The sequence below is a fragment of the Stegodyphus dumicola genome, chromosome 3 (assembly GCF_044657685.1).
Source record: "Stegodyphus dumicola isolate Sdum_Otavi_A_Nest chromosome 3, ASM4465768v1".
Lineage (NCBI taxonomy): Eukaryota > Metazoa > Arthropoda > Arachnida > Araneae > Eresidae > Stegodyphus > Stegodyphus dumicola.
The window spans coordinates 12,394,931-12,420,358 of NC_140770.1; the positions used below are offsets into that span (position 1 = coordinate 12,394,931).

Genomic DNA, 25,428 nt, shown 5'->3' on the forward strand with positions numbered 1-25,428 from the left:
CTGTAGGTCCTAAATTCTGGGACTCGGCGCGGTCATACGAACCCTGGTTATTATCAGTTATTCTTAATTCAAATAGCCCTAAATGTAATCTTTGGGCCTATGAGTATCATCAACAAAATCTATTTTCAGCATATGAAAAGAAAGTTTGAGTTAATGTTTCCTCGTCAACATTTTTTAGCGCATTTAACTTAAATCGTCGCCAAGCGTAAAAGGTTAAATTATTATTCAATTGCTAACATAAAAAAATTGTTTACACATCGCTACATAAGTCATTACTTGAGTTGTCATGTTTTGATAAACATTCCGTGATGAAAGAAAAGTATCATAAATAACAATTCGCCAGGTTGGCGTCAGATGAACGATGTATCTATGTTAAGGTGACCACATTTCGAAATTCGGGATTCCTTTGAAATAAGTAGGATATTAAGGGGGGAACACTTCCTGTTGCGTGTTCAAGTACTTCAGATTATTTAACGACTTTTTGGAATCCATTAATTAATTCATTTTAGATGACAGGAAGTTTGAGAGGAAACCTTCAAGAATATAATATGTCATTTTTTCATCATAATACGTCATTATAATATAGCCCCACAGAGCCTCTCATTACTTCGTTTTAGCCTGAAAGGAAAATTTCAGTTATAAACAAATAGATCATTTACGCGATTTTGCTATGAACGGTTAAAAGAATCAAGACGTTAAGCCATTAATTCATTTCAGATCATAGGAAGTTTCAAAAGAAACTTTCAAGAATCAACCAGCAAAATGACATATTTCTCTGTAATTATAGTCTTGAATTATTGACTTTTCTCTAACGGATTTTCTATTTTGTTTATTTACTGCTGAATATGATAAAATTTATGAGTAGTTAATATAGAAGAAAAACTCAACTAAATGTTAACTTAGGCATAAAAAAAGCTTGTTCATGGATGGATTACAAAAAGAGCTTTATTCTAGTTCAGCCAGAGCCGCCGCGTTAGGGGGTGGCAAAATTGTTCACCGCACAAAAGCGCCTGGGCCGGGGCGGGAGCCAAAATTGACAGTACTTATAGTTTTTTAATTTAATGTTACTAAATAAAAGTTGTTAATTATACGATTGCAATTTTGCATGTTTTATATTTTCTAAGCAATAAAATGAGATTTTATTTTATTTTAATTTTAATTTTACTTTACTTTTGTTTTCGTTTCTGCGGGTTGTTTTCGTTCGTGACAAACAAAATAAAATATGAACAATAAAAACACGTCCTGTGTGGAGTGTGTTAAAAATCTAAGAATTTGTAACATGTAACAACAGGAATTGAAAATGATTTGTATCAGCATCTATTTATTATTTATGAGAAGCTGTTGCGGCTTAACGTCGTTGTTTAGTTTGCTTTTTTTTTTTTTTTTTTTTTTTTGCAGTGATAATATACATACATTTTTTAATGTGGCAACCAAACGTCGCTATTGAAAATTATCATTGTATTCTCAACTTAAATATATTTTCATCACTTTAAGGGCACCAAAAGAAAAAAAAAGTCTGTAGCACAAAATAGAAAAATAAAATTGCAACGAGAGGAAGCTAATCAGAAACTGGCGGTATCTCTAAATGAATATCTCAGAAACACAATATTAATTTAATAATTTATTAGACTTTTCTTTATCTCTTTACATTTTTTCACAATGTAAATTTATTATTTAGATACTTATTTATTGATTTAATTAATTATTTATTTTATTAAATTAAATTAATTTATTATTTCAGTGATTTAATAAATTTAAATTAATCTTAATTAAAATTTATTATTTAATTATTTTAATTTTTAGTTATTTTATTCATTTACTTTTTTTCTTTCCTTCCTCACAGTTTTCCATAAGGCTGGGCACTTCTAATTTTAAATATTGAGCCCTGAACGAAGTACAACATTTTTATCTGTAGTGATGCTAAGGTTTTCCAGAACCCGAATTTGTTGTTCCAGATTATCATACTACGCACATAAGTTATTAGAAGAATTACTAGAATTTTCATTTCTGAAGAAATACTTTAACAATAATCCTCTCTCATAAACTCGCACATGACAATCCTCTTTCAAAACATTCTTTAATTTCCCCATGAAATTTTCGTAATTCAAGCTTTGGAAATTTAAATGTATATTTGCATGCATTCTCATTAACAGAATCATTCAAAATCAAACCTCGAACACTTACGTTTTGTAGATTCTGAAAAATTCCTTGTCTCGAATTCGGTAGCATCAAATTCTGCTTCAATTTAATTTTCGATCAGTGTGCTGAGAAAACGTATGCGCATACCTTCCACATATTCAGCTTTTGAAACGAAAGCTTTAAGCTCTGATTGTAATTCAGAAAAACTATCTCACTTTCCTTTAAAATTTCATCTAAAATGGAGAATCAGTGAATCTCTTTTACAAGTTTAAAACCTTCTTCCCCTTTCATTTTAATACTTGCATTCCAAATAAATGCATGCTGTGTAGCACCGAGTGTACCAGAAAAGTATTCTTGTTGAAAATAAGTTTGTATCTTAAATCAATACAACACTCATATGAGTGATATTATGTAATTTTGTATTTATGCTGTGCCATTTTTTCATACACAAATTTCGTACTGTATCTGCCTGCACATGTTTATATCTTTTAATTATGGTACCTAATTTATACTAAGGATTTCTTAGATAATCTCTTAAGATCTTAATAATCTTAATAATAAGATTAAGATCTTAATAATAAGATAATAATAATCTCTTAAGATTATACACGAAACTAATACACAGCTATTTTAATTTCCGAGCATGTAAAGGTACAAGGAATAAGGTAAGTTTTTAAAACATACACCATATAAGGAAAAAAATGAGGCATGCGTTTCATAAAGCTTTATTTGAAAAGTAATTGATAAGGTTACAAACAAAATAATATTCAATAAATAATCAAATGATTCTCACAAATCAACATCTCTCTTTGAAAGTGAGTAAAAGATATTAAAAAAAACAACTGGAAAAAAACTGTGCACTGATATTTAAGTAAATTTATAACGTAGAAGAAATGGTCAGGCTTAGAAAAGTTGTAACTGCGCATTTTGTGTTTATGAAAGGTATCTTTTTCAGAAGGCGTTTACACCTTGGTAGGTGTACTTAGTAGATTATCTTTTTCATAGGTGTCTTTTTTTCAGTATGTTGAGGAAATGTTAAAACCATGATTGAAAAAAATATAGAGAGAGTGCATTATGAACAAGTATAGCAGTGTTTCCGATCCCCTAAGGCCTCTACTACAGGAAAATAATGTCTTAATTAAAAGCTATAAAATGTGCCATCATATTTCAAATTTATTCATCATATTTCATATTCCGACAGGTAAATCTCGCTAAGGGGTTAAACCAGATATGGGTAAATACTTTAAACCGCTAGCCAAAAAAATCTTTTTTTTAGTGCTTTCGTTTAGGTGATTACAGCAAAACCTCGAGGGCTATTTATCTAAGAGGAGGGGTGCCTTCGTTGAGGACTTTTGAAAGGAAACTGACTCGTATACACGCTACACATGGGCAAAACCACGAAAACGCCCGTGCAGCAGCCCGTTCGCGAGATTCGAACCTCGGAGCGAACTACCAGTGTCCGGCGACTTCACCACTCAATTGTTGGTGGAAGCTCTTTTTTTAGTGCATCAAACGAAAAAAGCCGTGACAGCCATGCGCAGTGCCCTTCTTGTTTGCAAGGGAAGACAGGGAAAGGCAAAACGTCCTACCCTGTAGAGATTGGGAAAAAAAATACAGTTACAGTTTAAAAAATCTCACCACTGGGTTGCACGGATGCTGAAATTTTATACGCAGTGACCTGAAGCTCTCAAACGATGATATAATTAACATACTATTTTTTTTGCTGTCTTTTTCACAATACAGTCTCTTACAAGAGTACGTTCATATACAAATAGGAATTTCAGTTGAACTAAATGCTATGAAGCAATATATGTAGTGTTTTTCTATTTAATGACCATCCACTGCAACACACTTATTCGAAAGTTTTGTAAATTCCAGAAGAATAGAAGTCCTTTCAAACTGCATGCTGACCCACTCGGAGGCAGCGTTAATGACCTGCACATGTTAGATATCAGTTTCACCACTTCATGCTTATTCGTGTTGGTTTTGGAGTAAAAACGTCTATTCGCATTTCATCATAGGTTACCTAATGGCTCTAAAATCTTGTCCGCATGCTTTCAATAAAGTTGCGGATTTTGTGGTACTGTAACTAATCTTCTCTCTTCGTGCCCAAGCATCAGAGAACGAAGGACCCACATTTGTTTCACCTTGATGAAAATTATAAGACGATCTTTAACTAATGTTTGCACACTACCAATAATAGTTAAAATTTCTTGGCGATTTCTCTGACGTCATTCTCCATCGACCCGAACGAGTGCTCCAATGGCAAGTCTTCTTCGGCTTAGGACGCTGGTCGACGAATCTCTCTTTTTTTTTTCCTCCTCCCAAATGGCCGGCACTTACCTATACTGGCATCGGCCACTCCTAAGGCCGAATGTGGTGGTCTTTTTAAATTATGGAGGTACTTAACAGGTGTGCCACCCTTGCCTCCTATAAAGGGACAAACAATTTTTACATCCATGCCTTCTCTGAGATTCGAACCCAGGCCCTTCGGTATCGCAGTCAGACTCTCCTAACTACTGTACCGTCTGGGCGGCGGTCAGCGAATATCTTTCATTATAGCTCACCTTCTTTAAAGGGATGTCCGCGGGAACATCGCAAGAGAACACTTCTCGGATCAAACAAAGCAAAGGAAAATATCAGCGAACAGCACATTGCAGAAAAACAGAAAGTAAGGAGAAATCATCGTCGCAGAAAACAAAATGGATGGAAAATTTCGCAGTAACGTGGTCAGTAACGTTCGCAGTTTCAAACGTGGTGGTAGAAAATATCGTAATAAAAAATAAAGCAACTGCAGATCCCCTAGAAACCTAGAGGAATTCGTTGGAACGTATGTCTCGGCTAGCTACGTGGAACAATTTTATATCTTAGATGAAAATATTGCACTTGATGCTGTGGTCCTCGTAGGTTTCTTTCAAGCAACCGGTCAACCAGTCAGACATCGCGAAAGCGAAACTCCCCAGAAATGTTTTATTCGAGATTCTATTGAGAATAGGTTGTAGATATGATATCATTCAAATCTTCTAGCATGCTTGTTGTATTCCTGGTTTTGAAAGGGTTGGCTTATTAAGTTATGCAAAGTCTCCAGGGCTATATGCCTAAAGGGGGAGGGATTTCGTAAGACTTGCTAAGGGAAACTGGCTCGTATACATGTTACACATTGGGAAAACCACGGAAACGCCCATGCTGCCAGCCCGTTCGCGGGCTTCGAACCTCGGACCGAACTACCAGTGTTCAGCGACTTTACCGCTCGGCAATTGGTGACCTCCCTGTCTTTGCAAGGGAAAACTATATTGTGCAACCTTACTTCAACTTATAAAGACTGGGTTTTATTTTATCTTTCAATATTATAAAGTTAAAACTTTTTTCACGTGGGAGAATTAATAACTATTTCTTCGTTTTCTCTCATTTTCTCTTTCTCTCATTTTCTCACTTTGTTTTCTCTCATTCCTACGAAAGGCTTCATAGAAATGATCTGATTTTTTAAAATGGGAGGATGGGGCCGTTTAAAAAAAGAGTCACCAAAAATAAAAATGCAATTTTTAATCTGTAGGATCATTAGGATTTTTGAAGCAAGAAACGTGAAAAATGAGCAATGCCTCGCCGGGACTCGAACCTGCACCTCTCGAATACGCGCCGAGTGTGCTCACCGTTACACCACGAAGGCATGCAGAAAGGAGGGAGAAAACATAAATCATTGAAATAAAAACATTTTGTTGTGTTAAGGTAAAACTTAACTATGCATCTACTAACATACAAAATAGTTGATTTTTAAAACTGAACTTTTTATAAACCGTTTCACTTGTTCACTCAAATAATTATTTACATGAAAGTGTTCTAAATATCATAAGTACTGTTCCCATCCCTCTACCATAAAAAAGATAAAACTATCTACTGCTTATGTTGTTAATTAAAGGATTACTTAAACATTTTTAAGACATTTAATTTTTACAAAATCGTGATTTTTTAGTTTGGATTATTTGTATTAATTATTTTCATTGCAAAGACAAGTAATATTTATGAAAATTTTGCTGGAGTTTGGAAATTATTTTAAAATTTGAAGTAGAATTTCGTATTAAACATTTTATGTTAAAATTTTACGAAGTATTGATCAATAACCCATATTAATTAATTTCACGATATATGTTAGAAAAAAATGTAAATACCACTATAATCAAATCTGATATCCTAAATTTTGAAAGTGATCATATAGATAGTAGAAATTTTCTTTTTTTTCAGAGCAATTTCAATAAAGCATATTTTATCATTTGCTTCAAATAATTCTTGGAATTTTTTCTTCTAATAAAAATATCTTCCTTTAAAAGAATTATAAAATCAACCAAAAATAAATAAATAAATAAATAAATGGTTAATCTTTGGATTATGGTAACTTGGCGATTTTTTGGCGAAAATTTGGCGACAAAGCCTACTACAGCAAACTGCTAGTTTTTGTTTGGACGTCATTTTGTTTTCACGAAAAACTCAACATTTTTTTCCAACAATTTCCTAGCCGAATTACGCTTATGCTAGAACTTTTATGGAACAAATGTGCTTAATCATGACGAAGATTAGGCGCGAAATTCGGAGAAAGTGCAGAATCGCCCACTGCTTGCCGCATTTTTAAGAATTGCACATACACGTTATCGTCCATGTACACGTCGACCTATTTTGACTTAAAAAAACATCCCAGAATTGCACAAAAATGGCATTGCGCACACTCTTCACTTTATCCATGTACACTGCTAAAGTCCTAGCTAGTAACCTTTATCGCCTTACCAAAATGTCGCCAAACTACCTGTTACCATATTCCAAAGATTAGCCTAATAAATTTTTGTAAGTCATAAATAGATTACAATCTACCGTCAGGAGAAAAGAGAAGTAAAACAAATAAATCTATTTTTCTGAAAACTGATTATAAATTGTGGTTCGTCAAATAAGTATTTAACGTTTCGTTTTATCATCCTAGACTAAATGCACTTTCACCTAAATTTATCATTACAAACTAAAATTTTCTTTAGTCAAAGAATATGCCTGTACAGATTCTAAAAACAGGAAATTGTGACTTGCAATTTCAGAGCAAGAAAGTATGCGCTTGTGCATTTTCTAAAGACTGTGACATAGGAGTTCAAAGATAAATAGTTTAGTTAAATATTTAGTGCACCTTCATTTATTTTAATAATTATCAGAATTTGCAGACGTAGAAAATATGCATAGGTATACAAAGAAAAACATTGTCAAAATATATTCCCAGTTACTTAGAAAATCATTTTTACAATACACCTGCGTTTTTGCAGAAATCAATAGTAGCATCACTTTGCCCACCGGTAGTAAAATACTAAATAACATAAGCGTTCACTATACACTACGAGTTCAGATCTTGAAAGAGAGTTTCTTTGACGGTTGATTCAGCTCCTCGTACCGATGAATGACCGGATCTGCTAACTCTTGTGCAACTTCGAACAAAAATCGATACTGATCCTGCGGAAAATAAAGAAATTAAGTAGGAATTTTGCTCATAAAAATACTGACATAGGAAAAATAAATATGAAGAAAAAAAAAAAAGTGTCTGAAAGCTATCAGATTTTATATAACGCCCAAAAGGGATTTTTCAACGTTTTGTGTGTTTTCTTTATTTATTAAATATCTTGTTCTTCGCATTTAAACCATAAAATTCAATTCAACAGCAATAGTACAAAATATTTAAAAGCAGCATATCTTTGGAATTTCTGATACACAGTCTCGCGCGCTGGAGATAAAAATGTTTTTCTTTTCGTACAGTGTTGCCATTGCTGGCTTTGAAATCGTCGAGTTTGTTAATCAAAAATTCCTTTAATGTTTGACAAAATATGAAATAGCTAATATAACAAATTCTGAATTTCGAATTTGGGCTTCCAGATGCCCATCTACGTTATTCAAACTTGGATGCTTTTGGATTAGATGCAAAATTGGATGCTCAAAATTGCCTTTTATATTAATTTTTCTATACTTACGTAGTCACACAACCATTTTAGTAGAAGTTACCAAAATTTCAAAAATGTGCCAAACTCTGGCAACCATGCTCATAACAATCCTTTAGTTAAGCAACGCCGCCATTTTCGTATGCGTTCTCTTTTGTTCTATTCCAAGTTCCAGCAGTGTTTTTAAACAAACTGTGACATATTTTTGCCTTAGCTTTAAAATACGAATTTAAGGAATTTTCCAACAATGGAAGAAACAGCAGTGAACTTTCTGCAGGAATACAGAATTTCGATGAAACTTTTCTAAAGGGAACAAAGAGGAAATCAGTTTTCCAGACAGCCGCTGTTGTCGCGTTTTGCATAAAGCCGAGTCTTCGGAATTCCCTGCTGTGGGTTTAAGCAAGTTTAAGCAAAAAATGATCGCTGTGTACCTCGGGGAAAAAACAGCGCACAAAAATTACAGAAAGATTTCAATAAGACTGTGTATTCTTTTTAATACAACATATTCAAGAGTAAAATTTTGCATTTTAAATTGCTAAAATATGTTTTCTTTATATGTGTTGATAATTTTGACCAACTATAAATATCGATAGTAAAAACAAGAGAATACGCAAAAGCCACCAATAAGTAGCTTATACTTCTTAACTGGTAAAAAATTGTCAGATTGCGCCAAGGTTGTTGCATTAATACGTAAGTAATAATTTTTTCACCGTTCTGCAATAAACAAGCTTAATTGTTTTAGATAGAGACCCGTTAATCCTAACTTAACCGATCCTTCGGGAGAATCTCCATCAGAACCGGAATTTAACCGCACAAAATTACATAGTTATCTATATCGTGCCGAATAAATGTGGGCGAAACCGCTCTTTTATGGAATTAGATCCGAAACTTTGGCTTACCGAAATGAGTCGGTTGTTTATGACTCACGTCTCATTAATAATAACCGTGATGAATAAAGCTCGGCAATGGGGAATGAATCAGGATCAGAGTATGAGAATTCGACGAAGAGCAGAGAGAACCAAACGAGTAGTGAATTGGAAGAACTCATTTAATCGAATTGCTGATTCCGAGTACTGTTTTTTTTTAACTGTATTTTGACATTCTCTAAATTTTAATTTCTGTATTTCTAACAACAAAATTCTAGAACAAAAGAATATTCTAAAAGTTAGGAAATGATAAAAAATTAAACTCATTTTCAACATGTGAGAATAAACATTCTCTCCTGAAACGACAATCGAGCTTTCTTGGCACGCTTCAAACAAGAGCTTCCGATATATGAGCTCTAAATGAGCTACCGCTGTTTTTTTGATAAATCAGCATGCGCTCATTCGGAATAGTGAATCGAGTCTTTGAATAAGTTCAAGAACGAATGTGTGTGTGTGTGTGTGTGTGTGATTATGGCAAAGCCTCGAGGGCTATCTGCCCAAGAGGAGGGATGCCTTCGTGGAGGACTTTCTAAGAAAACTGGCTCATATACACATTAAAAATGGAGAAAACCACGAAAACGCCCATGCAGCCAGCCCGTTCGCGGGATTCGAACATCAAACCGAACTACCAGTGTTCAGCGACTTTACCGCTCGGCCGCTGGTGGGCCTAGTTCAAGAACGAAAAACACATTTCTGGTGCCTATGGGTCAAGCCAACAAAAGATGCAATCCTGCGGCTCTCACCGCGATAAAATTCGTGCATTTTGTTCAGATGTTATTGTTAGATATATATGAGTTAAGTCAAAATACAATTTTATGGTACTTACGTATTAACGAAGTCATCTTGGCGCAATTTTGCGATTTTTTTGAGAAAGTTACTATCAAGGGTGCAAGTTCGTAGTTTTCGCGACATTTTTTTTAAAAAAAGATTTCCAAATTATCGATATTTATTGCAAGCTGGCAAACATTATTAACATCTGAAAAGGAAATATACTTTAGTAATTTAAAACACGAATTTTAATTATTAAATAAGGATTATGTGCTACATGAAAAGATAAAACACTTACTTTCTTATTCCAGTCTTTCTGTAATGTTTTTCCACTAGTTTCCTCCCGAAGTACACAGCTATCTGTTTTCGCTCAAAAAAGCGTTAGAGAAGTGCAACGATATGGCAACCGGCAAACTTCGATAACATCATATGGTTTATGCGCTATCGACGAAGTAGATTTAATACAATCCAATAAGTTTAAATGAAAGGCAAGAAAAAATGCGTATAATTTAATATTCCGTACAAGGAAGTCATGTGGTGTACACATCGGATTTTTTAAACTTCTATAGGGACAAAGATGTCTTGTTAGTAGTCAAAGGGTTAAAAAAGAAAAGAAATTAAATAGCACTTACTGAGTTTGGAATAAATTCCGGTCTGTTCAAGCGAATGCTTTTGACGACTTGAAAAGTATCCAAAACTTCCTCTGAATTAATTTGGTCTCTGATGAAACAGGCCGCTATGAACAACCCACTCCTGGTCGCTCCATCCCTGAAAAATAAAATCGTTCTTTGTCAGAAATGGAGAGCATACCGTTTGGGAGTATTTTGATTTGATAACATTTGATAAGTTAATTTGTATGGTATAAAAGAGCGAAAATTAAATATTTCCAATAAGCTATTTTTTTAAACTTTAATTTCAAATCCTTGTGTTTCACAAAATAACCCACGAGGCTAACAGAAGTAAGTTATAACATTTGCGATACTATTACAAAATAAAATTTTGTAATAGTATCGCAAATGAGGAAACAATTATCAATAAATAATAAGTAAATTTTTTAAATATCTGAGAGCTTTCCGATTCTTTTCCCAAACGGCCTTTTTTTTTAATTTTGTGGGTTACCTTTATTTATTAAATATCATTTTCTTGACACTTAAACCATAAAATTCAATTCAATAACAATATCGCAAAATAATTTTCAAGTAAGCATACATTTAGAAGTTCCGATACACAGTCTCGCGGGCTGGAAATAAAAATGTTTTCTCTCCCCCCCCCGTAGAGTGTTGCCGTTGCTCGCTTTGAAATCGTTGAGTGTGGTAATCAAAAATTCGTTAAAGTTCTACAAAATATGAAACAGATAATAAAACAAATTCTAAATTCGGCTTCAAGATGCCCATATTTCGGTAGAAGCGTCCGTTATTCAAAATTGGATAGCTCTAGGTACCGTTGTTTTATCACAACGCGAGAAACATACATACATTTATGCAGATTCTTCATTATTTAATTTCTTTAAATATAATACAGGCATACAATACTTGGTGGCAACAGTTTGGAAAGTGAACTTATAAAGTTTTCAACGCAAAATGTCAAAATAACATTAATAACCCTTCTGGCCTAACACCTTTTGGGGTAAAAATCTGAAAGTTTTTAGATTTTTATATTATACCCAAGGGAGCTTTTTTTTCTTTAATTTTCACATACATGCACGTTTCGAGAGAATTGGGGCTAGCAATATTTAAAAACAGCATATCTTTAGCATATCAGCATATTCCCGATAGACAGTCTCGCGCGCTGCAGACAAAAATATGTTATTCCGCACAATGTATTGACGCTGCTCGCTTTGAAACCGTTGAGTTTCTTAATCAAAATTTCGTTAAAGATTTAAAAAATAGGAAATAGATAATAAAATAAATTCCAAATTCAAGTTTCGGGCTTCGAGGTTTCCCATATTCGGATGGAGGACTATGGTATTCAAAATTGGATGGCTCCAGGTATCTTCGTTTCTTCACAATGCGAGAAACATTCGGACATTGATACAGATCCTTCATTATTTAATTCCTTTAAATATATTAGAGGGCGAGAGTATTTGGTGACAACAATTTGAAAAGTGATACAGTCGGTTATAGTGAATCAACGCAAAAAGCCGTTTCAAGACTCATTTGGTCTAACGCTCTTTTGGGCTAACAATAAATAAATAAAAGAAAAGGAAAATAAAATAAATGGCATAAGAAATTTGATTTGAGCAGACCTAGATTTGACTAAGTTTCTTGCTGCATCATAGTACAATCAAGTATCTCGTAATCGACAATATCAAAATAACGGCACTTTCAAAATTTGAAATTTAGGCTTGTTAGTTAAAAAAATATTGTTACGAATTTTGTACTTAGATAGGTAATTTTAGTAGAATTATAAGTAAAATTGTTGTATTTCTTTCTTGAAAAACTTTTTTTTTTCCTTTGTTGTTTGCTTAATTCCTTTTTTACGAGCCCCGAACGTTTGGGGCAGCAGTCAACGACGCTAACTACTATGCCGGTTGCATATAAGCATTCTGTACCGCGCCACGCACGTAGGAAAAAATCTTGCATATGGCTTATGATGACACAAATTCCTCAACGCTTGAAAACGTCTTGACTTTGCTTGGGCTCGAGGGTACACGTCCGTACCGTTTCTTCACATTTTGACAGCAGTACCGAAAATATGATTACGTGCGTTGTATTTTTGTTGCTATGAGACTGCACTTACACAACATTACAGCACAGTATTGTGGTGAGTTTAATATAAATATATGTTCATTTTGTTTCCTAGAGAGAATATGTATTATGCCTTCTGGTGCTAACTCCGTTAATCTGTATTAATATCAAGTGCAGCAATTTTAATAAATTTATTCGTAATTTAAAACCCTTCACATTAAAGTTGTTGTGATTATTAATTCATTATATATCCATTCTCTGCTGATGCAATCTGCGAGCGAAAGCATAAGACAAGTCAATTTTCGGAAACATCAACAACGACTCGAGGAGCTAACATTGCACACAATAACTTCACAAAACTTATAATCAGTCTTAAAAAGTAAAATGCATTTTTGAAGTTAGACTAATACAGATTTGGAACAGAGAAGTAAAGATACGTATTTTAAATTGAATTGAAAAATATTACTTTATGAATATTTCCCTTTTTTAAATATATAACATCTTTTGCGCCTTTGCAAAAAATAGTGTTTGTCAGAGAAGGAAGTGTCTTTTCGTATGCACGCGTATTAAATTCAGCGACAGTACTGAACGCAATGAGAAAGCAACAGATTGCAACAAACAATAATAATAATATTCTACTAGCCACACAATGACTTTACAGTTGGATCGGGAGCGTCGAGTTTCGGTATTTGCACTTAATTCATGGACTCATCTATTTACATAATCTAAGCCCGTGGTGCCCAACCTTTGGCCTATCGTGAGCACATTTTTGCCTATCGCGAGTACATACATTTCGAAAACATCAACATTTTCGTTTATATATTTACAACCTCCCATTCATCGGGTATTTCCAATCTTATGTGATACATCTGAAAAATTAATTTCGGCGAATGGGTATGAGATGAATAATAATAATGGTTAAACTTTATGGAAATCAGAGAAGCGGAGTTCAAAATTATTTTTCCGTGCATTTTTAGATTTTGCGAGTATTTCAATTGCCTTGTGGTTATTAATATGGCTTGATATATTCTGAAAGTGGGTGAAATTTTTTTCTTTCATCTGATTTGTCCACAAATTTAAATTTATCTGAAAAGCAGTTACAGTCCCAGTCAACTTAAAAAAGGTTTTTTTCTTTCTTTTCCCTGGAGATCTTCGTTCAGTTTGTTCAAGTTTAGCTGTTATATCCGTGAGAAAATACAGATCGGATAACCAATTATTATCGTCCAATTCTTTATAACTTTCGTTTCCGGATTCCAAAAACTGCTTTACTGGCGAAAGACGTTCTACGAAACATTGAAGTTCTTTTCTCCTGCTGAGCCATCTAACATCGGAATGAAGCAATAAGATTCCATTCTCGCTATCAAGTTATCAATCAGCAATCAATTATTTTATATCGTCTTGCAAGATATCTCTTATGACTATAAATGATTACGACATTTTAGCAATTAAGAAATATAAATGAATGGTTATTTTTAAAATATTTTTTGTCCATAGTACCTTATCTGGCTGGCGAGCACATACAAAACGATCGGCGAGCACAAGGTTGGGCACCGCTGATCTAAGCGCTTAAGATTGCTTCTGATATTAACAGCATCTGACATTAAAAGAAAGATTTTACAATTTAACTTTTCTATGAAACAGGAAATGTTTCGTTTGAAAGAAAAATAAGTTTAATCATAAGTACGGATTTTTCCCTTATGCGCATGGCGAGGTAGAAAATGCTTATATGCATACCGGTTGGGCGCTCAAAATTCTATTTTAAATCAATTAATTTATTAGAATCGATTAATTGCCTGTTAACATCTACGTCTCTTCAATACACGGAGCAATATTTATTTTAATACACTACCCGTTTCACACAAAGCACAGCGTACCAAGATAATCCGGCTTCGGATTTGCAATTTCACCTCCCATCTATCGGGAAGCCCATAGTCAAACAAGAATCAAGTAATGAACGATTCGTATGTATTCCTGTGAAGAGTTTTAAATGCTTCAAAACTGACAATTCTGAAAAACCATTTGATAATCCTGGTTATAGTTAGGTGAATTAGAGAAAGTTGGAAATTACGCATGATAAGAGTACTTACATGCAATGAACAGTAATCGGTCCGCCGGCGGATTTATGATACCACAAATCGGTGTTGCGAAGGAGTTTAAGCATAGAGGCCGGTTTCATTTCGGAAGACCAAGCTTTGTATTGAAACTGGATAACCTCATGTGGCTCCTCATTCATCTGGAAAGAAAACAAATGCCTTTTAATATTATTGTATAATAATTCTTACATATTTAATCACTAACACCAGAAGTTTGAAGTCATGAGAAGGTAGAAACTTTAGGAATTATATTATAAAACGTTTGATGTAGTTAGCTGCAATATGCATGTACAAACGAAGAACAGGAAAGAGATGAGTCATAGTCATTAAACTGATTAACTGTTTGAATTTTGAACTGCTGCAACATTACATGTATACACTATTGTGCAAAACGTAAGCAAGAAATTCATTCTTAACCAGTTAACTGTGATTGACGGATATACTCGTCATGGAGAAGCGGCACGATTTTGTGTATCGACGAGTATACTCGTCATGCGTATAATGAAATGGAAAGAAGAGGCGAGGCTTATTTCGTAAGTACTTTACAAAATGACAGCATAATAGAAACAGAGAAAAGAAAAATAATAAAAAAGAAACCGGAGCTAGTGACTGATTATAATAAAAAAAATGGGTGGAGTGGATAGGACGGATGGAATTATCATAGCATATTCCACAGCAAGAAAACGACTCAAAAATTACTACAAAAAGATATTTCTCCATTTCTTAGACTGAAATGTGTCTGAATACATTCATATTTTATAAAAAAAAAGTAATAGAACATTATCGCGTATCAATCTTTTGCTCAAATTTTTTTGCGACATATCCAATCAAAAGAAATCAATCGACACAAACTCGGCCATTTAGACCTAACACAAGCCAATTAGGCGGGAATCATGTTCCGGATTATTTACCCGGAACATCGGGAAAAAAAACCCTATGCGAAGGTGTTCGCTTTGCTACAAACTTAAGATCAGGAAGGAATCGCGTTAGTGGTGTTCGATTTGCAAAGTCCCATTGTGTATAGTACCCTGTTTCGCTGAATATCACTCCACAACCCATCTTTTTCATCCAATATCTTACCAGCGCAACTTACTCTGTGATTGACGAATATACTCGTCATGGCTCCATTCTGGCGAACCAAACTGTGTGCACTCTTAAACGAGAGCGCCACAGTCAACTGGTTAAACATAAAACCTGAAATTTAAATTTTTTTTCCCCCGATCAGTTCAATGTAATGCCAGATCAGAAGAAAAATGATTCATATGCAAATATCAGCACCAGCCATCACTGGGTACCACAGAGCCCGCAAAACGCCAGGAGTCAGCGTGCGCCGTGCGAGGCAACTTAAAAAGAAAGAACGAAATGCGCACGTTCAGGCATTCTTTTGCCTGCACTTGAAGTGGTAGAGTCATTAGATTATTTTAAGCAGGGGATGTGAACAATGAGCAGCGCCTTCGCCTCGACTGGAAGTCAAAAAATAGGGAGCGAGGGGCAACTGCACCTTCACGCACCAAGTCTGAACCTCGAATAATGATCGATGATTTTCTTTGTCAGCAATACAGTTGACCAGTTTTAGGTGGTAAAGAATTTTTCGTCCATCACAATTTCCTTCCCCCCTTTTTTTCTTCAATCGCCACTGTAGAGATAGTTATGTTTTTTTAGATGCCAATAAACCCAAGAAATCACTTATGCCCCCCAATATAATTCGAACCGATTCTTTCTGGACATTTTTACATCAACTTTTTATAGCAACCATTTTTACATCCTGAAAACACACATGGGAGAATATGATATTTCTATGTAAAGGGAAATTTGTTTTATGGTTTAATAGTTTGTTGAGAAAAAAGTTAAATCTTTAAGTATTTGGCTTTATTAAAGAGTTGTTCATGTATAAAAAATATTTAAAAAAAAACTGTTTATATATAGAAAAATATATCAGTCTCTATTACTACTGTGCACTTGATAAGAATTTAATCAGTGTAGTACTGAAAGTATTACATTAAACAGAAATTCATTAAAAGGTTTTATAGTATAAAGATACCTGTAAAGAATTCGTGAGTCTCATGATGCGTATAATAAAATCTTCGTGCTCTTCGTATGTGATTACGTCAACTTCAAATTCTCCATAACTGCATCCCCCAAGTTCTGGCCAATATATTCCTACATTCTGGGGAAAAAAAAAAAAGAGATTAGCATAAATTTTTAGTTATTTGCGAATATTTTCATATTTATTAAATTCATAAAAATGTACAAAATTTTAAGCATTAAGATTTGCAGTTAGTTACTATAAGTGTAAGATTAAACCTGAATAGTTATTTAACTATCATTTGTTTTATCTTTCTTGATTTCTCAACTTCGTACTTAACTGGTATTCTAAAACTTCGAAAATTTATTCAAAGAATTATTAAAAGTTACATCAGTATAGCTAAAATTCCGTAAAAAGTAGCCATCGCTATTTGCAGGATCACAGAAATTTTATTATTGAATCAAATATCATGGGCGGTAACGAATGTAATTTCTCCCTAGGGTTTAGACTGTATAGAGGTGGACATCAACAGGTATAAGCAGCTTTCTGGCAGATTGCTTCAGTTCTTTTTCTAAATTCTCTCGTACTTAAATAACCCAATTTCCATTCTGGTGATAGCTTCATCCACATTCACATTCGCACAAGTATTGCCGGAATATCGCGCAAAGCGCAACGTTTCCGGTTCGATGATATAAACACGGCCAAAAAGGCACATGACGTTAGAAAATGCCGGACAGTAGTTCCAGAGGAAAGAATCATGAGTTGCAGAAGAGTACCCAGACATCACACGCACGAGAAGAATGCCATCATGACAGCTGAAGTCCATGCGAAAACCACGAGACAAGTCCGTGTGCTGGCGCCAATAGTGCCCACTAGAACTAAAAGGAGAAAATTAGTCATCATGCAATAAGCGAACTAAATTATAAGTCCGCTTTGAACACCTCTTCAACAATCCCCAGAGCAAGCAAAACTTTTGAGGTGACTGCAGCTTTTGACACTTTTCAGCAAACTCCATATGTTTTCAGATCAGTTTCTTGAGGTTTCCGTCCAACTCGAAATCCTTTGAGCCTTGCAAAACAGCATCGGAGTAGGATTTCTCACTTGGAGGTTTTCTTCTAGGTTCTCGCTTCTCATTCGACGAGGGCTTGCTTGAAACAGCATCAAGGACTCGCTGATGGGTCGATTGAGATCGCTTCTTTGGAGGTTCAAGTTTTCGATTTTTTTGCTCGAAATTCACAAATTTTTGCCGACGCTACATGTTCCAGTTTACAGTTGACACCTGTAGGTTTGTTTTGCTTCTTTCTGCAGTTTACACGTGTAGGTCAGATGACTTTCACCGCATTTCAGACATCTAGGGAGATTGTTGCAGAACAATTGCCCGTGACCATATCTTTGACACCGACAACACATCATAGTGTTCCTGTTACTTTTCAATGGTGATAGTTAACAGAAGGAAAGGAAGTCATAGGAAAGATTTAATGTAAGAATAGTGTGATATTTAAAATTTTGTTGCTTTAAATGGCTGACTACTTGCATTCAGCTGGAACGGCCGAAGTCTTTCGGTTCTCCAACGACGTTGTCCAACGTACACCACAAATGACGATTGAAAAATTGTCGCGATGATGAAAACGCTTCGTCCGAATTTTGACAGAGAATATCCCGGGGAACAGATTCGATAATCTCAGACCCCTCTTCTTCCACCACCAAACATCTCAAGAAGCTTTTCGGTTTTAATTTTAAGTTTCTCCGAACCATATAGACACTATATATTTCCAAACACCCATGCCTTTTCTGGGATTCGAATGCTGCCGACATTCTTACCACCAAGTCAACAGGGAAGTTAGAAGCTAACTTTGCATAGTCCAAGGGGGCTTTGTCCCTGAGGGACTATTGTTTTCGTTTTGAGATTTTGCATCGAATCACTCTGAATGTCCGTTTCACTTTTCAAACTGTTGCCACCAAATATGATCGCCCTGTATTATATTTGAAGAAATTAAATAATGAAAAATCTGCATAAATATATGCATATTTCTTGCATTCTGATAAAACAACGGTACATAGAGCCATCCAATTTTGAATGAGGTAATCCTACCAAAGACATGGACCTTATAAGAGATAGACTAACCCAATGGGCGGGGCGCGCGTCACCGACATGTCCGCAAGAAAGAGTAGGGACGATCTGGTTTACTTTAACATTGAAACCTATGGCGTTTGTATCACATAAATGTTTTTAATTATTAAATGCGATACGTTGTATAATGATGAAATTATGAAAGTCACAGTTTTTTTCATATAGGAATTAATATATCTCATTAAAGCACTTTTTACTGCATTTCGCGCATTTTTTTCACGCGTAATTCTTGTACAAACACCTTTACTTTGGTAAAAGGGTAAAAACTCTAAGCATAAAATTTATGAACTTCATTTTGCGTAAAAATAAAGTAAAATTAAAAATAAGATTGATAGAACGTGATGCTTTGAAATTACTAAGGTAAAATTAAACAAAATTTGATATTTTTTAACAAATTTAATGAATATTTTCAAAACTATAATAACATTACAAAACGATCATTTATTTGATTATATCATCATTAACTTATTAACATTAAATTGGATTATTCATTTTAATTATTCATTTATCATTAATTTATAAGATTCGGAGCATAAAATTCAGATTTTATATTACGCATTCAGATTTTATATTACGCATTCAGATTTTATATTACGCCCAAAAGGAACTTTTTTTAACGTCTTGTGAGTTACCTATATTTATTGAATATCATGTTCTTCGCCCGTAAACCACATACATTTGAAAACGGCATATCTTTAGAATTTCTGCACTGGAGATAAAAATGTTATTTTCAGTACAGTGTTACCATTGCTCGCTTTGAACTCGTTGAGTTTGTTAAAGAAAAATTCGTTAAAGTTTTACAAACTATGAAATAGATTAAAAAAAATTTGAAATTCGTCCGTCCAGATGCTCATGTTCGTGTGGAGGATTACATTATTCAAAATTTGATGGCTTAGATACCGTCGTTTTTATCACAGTGCGAGAAACATACATGTATTCATGTAGATTCTTCATTATTTAATTTCTTTAAATATAATACAGGGCGATAATATTTGGTAACAACAATTTGCAAGGAGACACGGACATTTATAGTGAAATAGCGCAAAATTCCGTTTTGAGCTAATAAATTAAATTAACAGTACATAAAAAAATCTTATGCAGAACTAAAAATAAATTTAAAAAATAATCACTGTAAAATACAAGCAAAATTAATTATTACGGTTAAATATAATTTTAATATTAGAATTAAATGTATAAAAATTAAGGGGTCAAAAGTGTTTATCACTATGATGTATTATGAAATATAATTGAAATAAAATTCCTTTATAGAAATTGTGCTATAATACTCATCTACAATTTTAAAAAATTAGCACAATTTAGAATGTTTTACATAAAACTTTCGAAAATTCGTTTTTAAATATTTTAGTATCTTTTACTTATTCACACCAATAAAAAGCATACAAATTGCAAGAGAAAATTGCTTGTTTGAAATTTTCTATTAGTTCAGATTAAAAATATTATTTTCTAAAAGAAGTAGTTACAAATTTCCTTACAGCATAGGAAAAGCTAAAAAAATATCCAGCCCTGAAAGCATGCAATAGCTTTATAATTATTTGGAACGTTAATTATGCTTGATAAATATGCTAAATAAAAAAAATCAATCTCAGTTTCAAAAATAAAAAATATGGAGAAATTCTAATTTGTGAAATGAGGCGCTACAACCAGCTTTTTCTTGACAGACACGCTGCAATAGGCAACCACCGTTAAATCTCTGCAAGTCGTCCCTACTCCTCCGGATGTGGTCAAGGTGACAGCCGGCAACGCCTCAGACGAGGGAGAAAACCCATTTCAGTTGGTCTATTTCTTTTCAGGTCCATGACCAAAGAACGTCTATGTAAAGAAGGAAAGGCTCCAGAGACGTAATGTAAACCAGTTTGTCTTTGAAACCATCCATGTCCATGATAAACCATTTTGTTTCATCTCTCTGGCTTCCAAAATATTCTAATGTCTCTACAACGGAAGTGAGGTATCTATGGCAAAACTTTGTTATTTTTAAACTAGCACCGACTAAGATGCTCTTTAAAATAAGTAGGGACTTTTCAGACACCCTGTAGTAAAATAAGAGACCTAAGAAGATGAAATTTTCAAGAATATGTGTGCCACAGTGTGGGACAATGTAGGTGAATGCAAACGTATTATTACTTTTTGACGCCGCTAGAAAGAAGAGGGAAAAATCGCCAAGAGATTTGGCGACAGAACATGTTGGCGAGAATTTTCCCCTGATTGAAAGAAGCCCTTCAAAATTCATCTGTCAGACATCCAAAGAAACTGGGTTAACAGACATACCATCCGCTCTGTCTCAAAGAGGATTTGAAATTCTATCTTCAAAAGCCCCATTACGTTCCCCGACTCTTCCCTGAGGACTGTGACCGCCATATGGAATTCGTAGAAATCATGTTAGAATGCAGTGAAGATAACCCTGATTTGTTTGAAAACATTTTACGGAGTGATGAAGCAATTTTCGACGTTGGTGGTTCTGTTAATAGCCATAACTGCCACTATTGGAGTCATGCGGATCCAGGTGCTACTGTCGAAAAAAATACAGTCCTATTCTAAAGTAGCAGAGTTGTTTGGAATGACATCGCCCAAGTGGTGAGTTTTTATTCGTGAACGGACAGAGCAGTGAATGGTACTTGAATATGGTTAGGAACTTTGCGTTGTCGATCAGTAGTCAATGGGATAACAGCGTGCAGCAGACATTTACGCAAAAAAAGGTACATTTCCACCCACTTTTTCTTGTTGCTTGGAAATGCCTGAGCAAAAGTTTCCCAGGAAGACAAATCAGTGGTTGGGGATCAACGAAAATAAAAGCCCTGATTTCACCCCTTGGGACTTTTCCTGTAGGCTAGCACAAAGAACAGGGCAAGACTCGTCTCAAGAGATCTAGATGAACCTGAGAAAATAATTCGTGTTGTTATGAACTGAGTACGTCTTGATTTCTTAAGAAGAACCGTGAATTAGGTTTCCACGTGTCTACAGAAGTGTATTGAGTGTGTTGGTAGTTATACTAAATTGTAAGAGTATTTCTTGGAATGGTAGTAATGGTATAAGGTACTTCTCCCACTTTCCTAGTGTCCTTCGTGATGTAGTGGTTCTGCACGCTGAGCCGGTATTCCAGAGGTCCGTAGTTCGATTCCCGGTGAAGGCGGTTGCTAATTTTTCATCTCTCTGGCTTCCAAAAAAGTCTATGGCGAAACTTTGTTATTTTTAAACTAGAGCATAGACTAAGATGCTCTTCAAAATAAGTAGTGACTTTTCAGACACCCTGTAGTAAAATAAGAGACCTAAGAAGATGAAATTTTTAAGAATATGTGGGCTATAGTGTGGGACAATGTAGGTGAATGCAAACGTGTTGTTACTTTTCTCACCAGATCGTCTGTTTCATCGGAGCCGTTCAACATAACAATGAACGAAGATCTGTATTGGTAAATCATCCTCCAGAAATCTTCTGTCGTATGAGTCATAGGCATCTGCGTGACTATGTAAGCTCCCTTTTTTCTGTATCCCTGAAAATGAGATAAGAGTATTAAATATTACGCTGTGAATTCTATTATTCCTGGAATTGGTTGACTTATTTAATTAAAATAAATCTAAAAAAAATTACAAAATTCTCAGTAAAATTTTGAAAAAATCTATTCTCAAATAGTAAACATTAGCTGAACAATTTTTAAAAATTATTAAAAAAATAACCAAACAAAATAATGTATCATTTATATATATATATATATATATTAAGCATTTTATTACAAATATTTTTTCTAGTCAAAATGGTTTAAATCTTACGTTACATATATATTTCATTTTAATATGATGTTTTATTTAAATTATGTAATACGGTAAAATTATTTTATGAGATAATAAATTATAAACAGTTTCCAAATTAATAAAAAATATATGGGCCGAAAATGCATTCATGTCCATAAATTAAGGATAATTCGGAGTCACGCGGAAATCGAACTCTAAAATAAATATATCACCTGTAAAATCACTACACACATCTTCAAGAATCATATGCAAATTTCAGGAAGTAACCAGATGACACCGATGGAACGTCACAATGACAAGAGTGTAAGAGAGTGATATATAAGGAATACAGGCAAAGAAGTACAATTGTTCGCAGGCGCTTTATAAGCATATCAGTGCAATATCCGAATAACTATTCGGATATTGCACTGAAATGCTTCGGATATGACACAAAGGACGCATTTGTATGATTTTTTACGTGGTAGAATTATCGGCCGTCTGGAATGTGGGCGTACCCAATTGGAAGTATCAGACGAACTTGGAACTGCCCAGAGTGTCATCTCCAGGCTTTGGCAACGATTCCAAGATGATGGTAATGTGAGTAGACTTTACAGCATAGGTCGCCGCAGAGGTACAACGCCGAATGAGGACCGGTATTTGGCAGTTACTGCCAAAAGAAACAGGCGGAGCACAGCCTCAGACCGGTCTCGTCAGCTCTCTTCAGCCACTGGTACGACAATTTCAAGGCAGACCGTGTACAGATGCTTAGGGCAGATTGGTCTATATGCTCGTAGACCTGTCAGATGCGTTCCACTTACTGCAACTCACTGTCGCCTGCGGTTAGCCTGGAGTAGAGAGCATGCATTGTGGACACCGCAACAGTGGGCTTGTGTGATGTTTTCCAACGAGTCCAGGTTTAGCTTGCAGTCTGATTCTCGCCGGACTTTCATATGGAGAGTTCCAGGTACCCGTTACAACCAAGAAAACATCATTGAACGACACCGTTACGGTGGTGCAGGAGTGCTCGTTTGGGGTGGAATTATTCTGGGTTCCAGAACTGACCTGCATGTTCAAATTGGAACCATGACAAGCCAAATCTATCGGGACGTTATTCTGGAACAACATGTACGTTTGTTTCGGAGCGCCATGGGCGCACAATTTGTGTTTATGGATGACAACGTCCGTCCTCAGGTGCAAACAGCGAATGCCTTCAATCGAAGGATATCACCCATATGGACTGGCCAGCATTCTCAACAGACTTGAATCCAGTAGAGCACGCGTGGGATATTCTTCGCCAACGATTTGCAGCACGTCAACCTCCTCCTACATGTCTATCGGAACTTCGGAGAGCATTGCTTTTTGAGTGGTGTAGCATCACCCAAGATCAGATCAATAAATTTCATACTCAGCATGCCTAGGCGTTGTACGGACTGTATTGAATCGTCTGGGAGACATACAATGTATTAACAATCATACCAACCATGTAATATTGGTTTTTTGTAAATAGGTTTTTTTGTAATTTATTCCAGGGAGAAAAAATCGCTAATTTTTTTAATAATATCAAACATATAGCATCTTTTTTTGCTCTTTACCTTTTGTTTAATAAATAAGCTTTACAAATAAGTCAAATTTGTTTTGCTTCTAACTCTTCATTTGCCTGATTTTGCATTATCCTTAATTTATGGACATGAGTGTAAATGCTTTAAAAACTCTGACTTAGGATGCTAATAAGTATATTAATCATCTAATGCAGGGTTTCTTAAACTGGGAGTCGCCAAACATTTTAGTAGTTTTCATTTCTTTAACTTATAATAATTTTACAACTACCAAATACTATTTTTACACAATGTATCTGAAAGCAGATAAAGATAAGACAATACAGACAAAGAAAGAAAACGAAAATGTTTCGACGCATTCATTCATAATATACACGTTCATTTGACTTGCTTTTCACGTGACGCTGCCATCTCGTCTGTTACTTATTTAAAATTTTCACATTGTTCTATGTCTTAAATTATTAAAATTAATGACCTAAAACTGCAATAGTATATTACAGTACAAGTGAAAAAATTGACAGTTCATTCACGCGTGTGTCGGATTTGCGCAGTACTTACGGAGTCCCATAAAATTTTTGTAAATATTATGGGGTCCTGGGTGTCGCGACTGAAAAAAGTTAAAGAAACCTTGACCTAATGTATGTACTCGTACGTTAAAAACAACATTTAAGAAATTATGCATCTACTAATTTTAAATAACAGCAAATGCCGTTAGTTAAATACACATGATGATGATATGCTGATTATAAGCACTTACGTCAACAAACACTGCATTTATATAGCCGATGTGATCTTCATTTCTGTCATCCACGTAAACTTTCACACATGCTGCATCCTCTATAATTAAAATGAAAGCCATCTGTTAATCCAGTTATCCAATACGAAGAGATTACCGTATACTACAGCGTAAACGTGCACTTCTAATACAAAAAAAGTAAGATCGAAATTTATGGGTGCGTCTTACACACCGGATATGAAAATGGTACTTTTAAAAACTTGGAAAAGAAGAGCATACAGAAATCAGATTTATACTAATACCTAAATGCTTTTTATTTAAAAGAAATGACTTATCTTATGATCTTAAAAAATTTCATCAACAGATAAATTTCTTTAAATACAGCATATTCATTATTGCGCTTTCATTCATTCGGGAAAAAATATCAGACATTTCGCGAATTCATTCTCGTCGGAAGTGCATTCTTACCGCAAGTTATGTCCCTCTTTTCTCGGAACCCTAGAATAATAGTCTTGTGCACACCTACACCGAATACAACTCACCCTCTTTGCAAAATTATTTACTCCCTCAAGCATTTCCTCCACGCACGTATTTTTCCCTTTATCACTTGTCAATCCAGTATACCATTTTTCGAAATTCTGCGAAAAATCGTCAAATGAATGACG

The 25,428-nt window shown here is 34.7% G+C and overlaps 1 protein-coding gene across 1 annotated transcript in view; it reads right to left on the minus strand.

The window, feature by feature from the left end:
• Nucleotides 1-2,848: 2,848 nt before the first annotated feature.
• LOC118201809 (receptor-type tyrosine-protein phosphatase mu-like) overlaps nt 2,849-25,428 on the minus strand; it is a 213,955-nt gene continuing 191,375 nt past the window's right edge. Inside the window, exons 41-46 of the mRNA XM_085812574.1 lie at nt 24,785-24,864; nt 22,096-22,233; nt 16,612-16,737; nt 14,565-14,710; nt 10,423-10,558; nt 2,849-7,617 (exon numbers count right to left, since the gene is read on the minus strand). Coding sequence (XP_085668700.1) covers nt 7,510-7,617; nt 10,423-10,558; nt 14,565-14,710; nt 16,612-16,737; nt 22,096-22,233; nt 24,785-24,864 — 734 coding nt within the window. The 3' untranslated portion in view covers nt 2,849-7,509. The remainder of the gene's footprint in view (nt 7,618-10,422; nt 10,559-14,564; nt 14,711-16,611; nt 16,738-22,095; nt 22,234-24,784; nt 24,865-25,428) is intronic.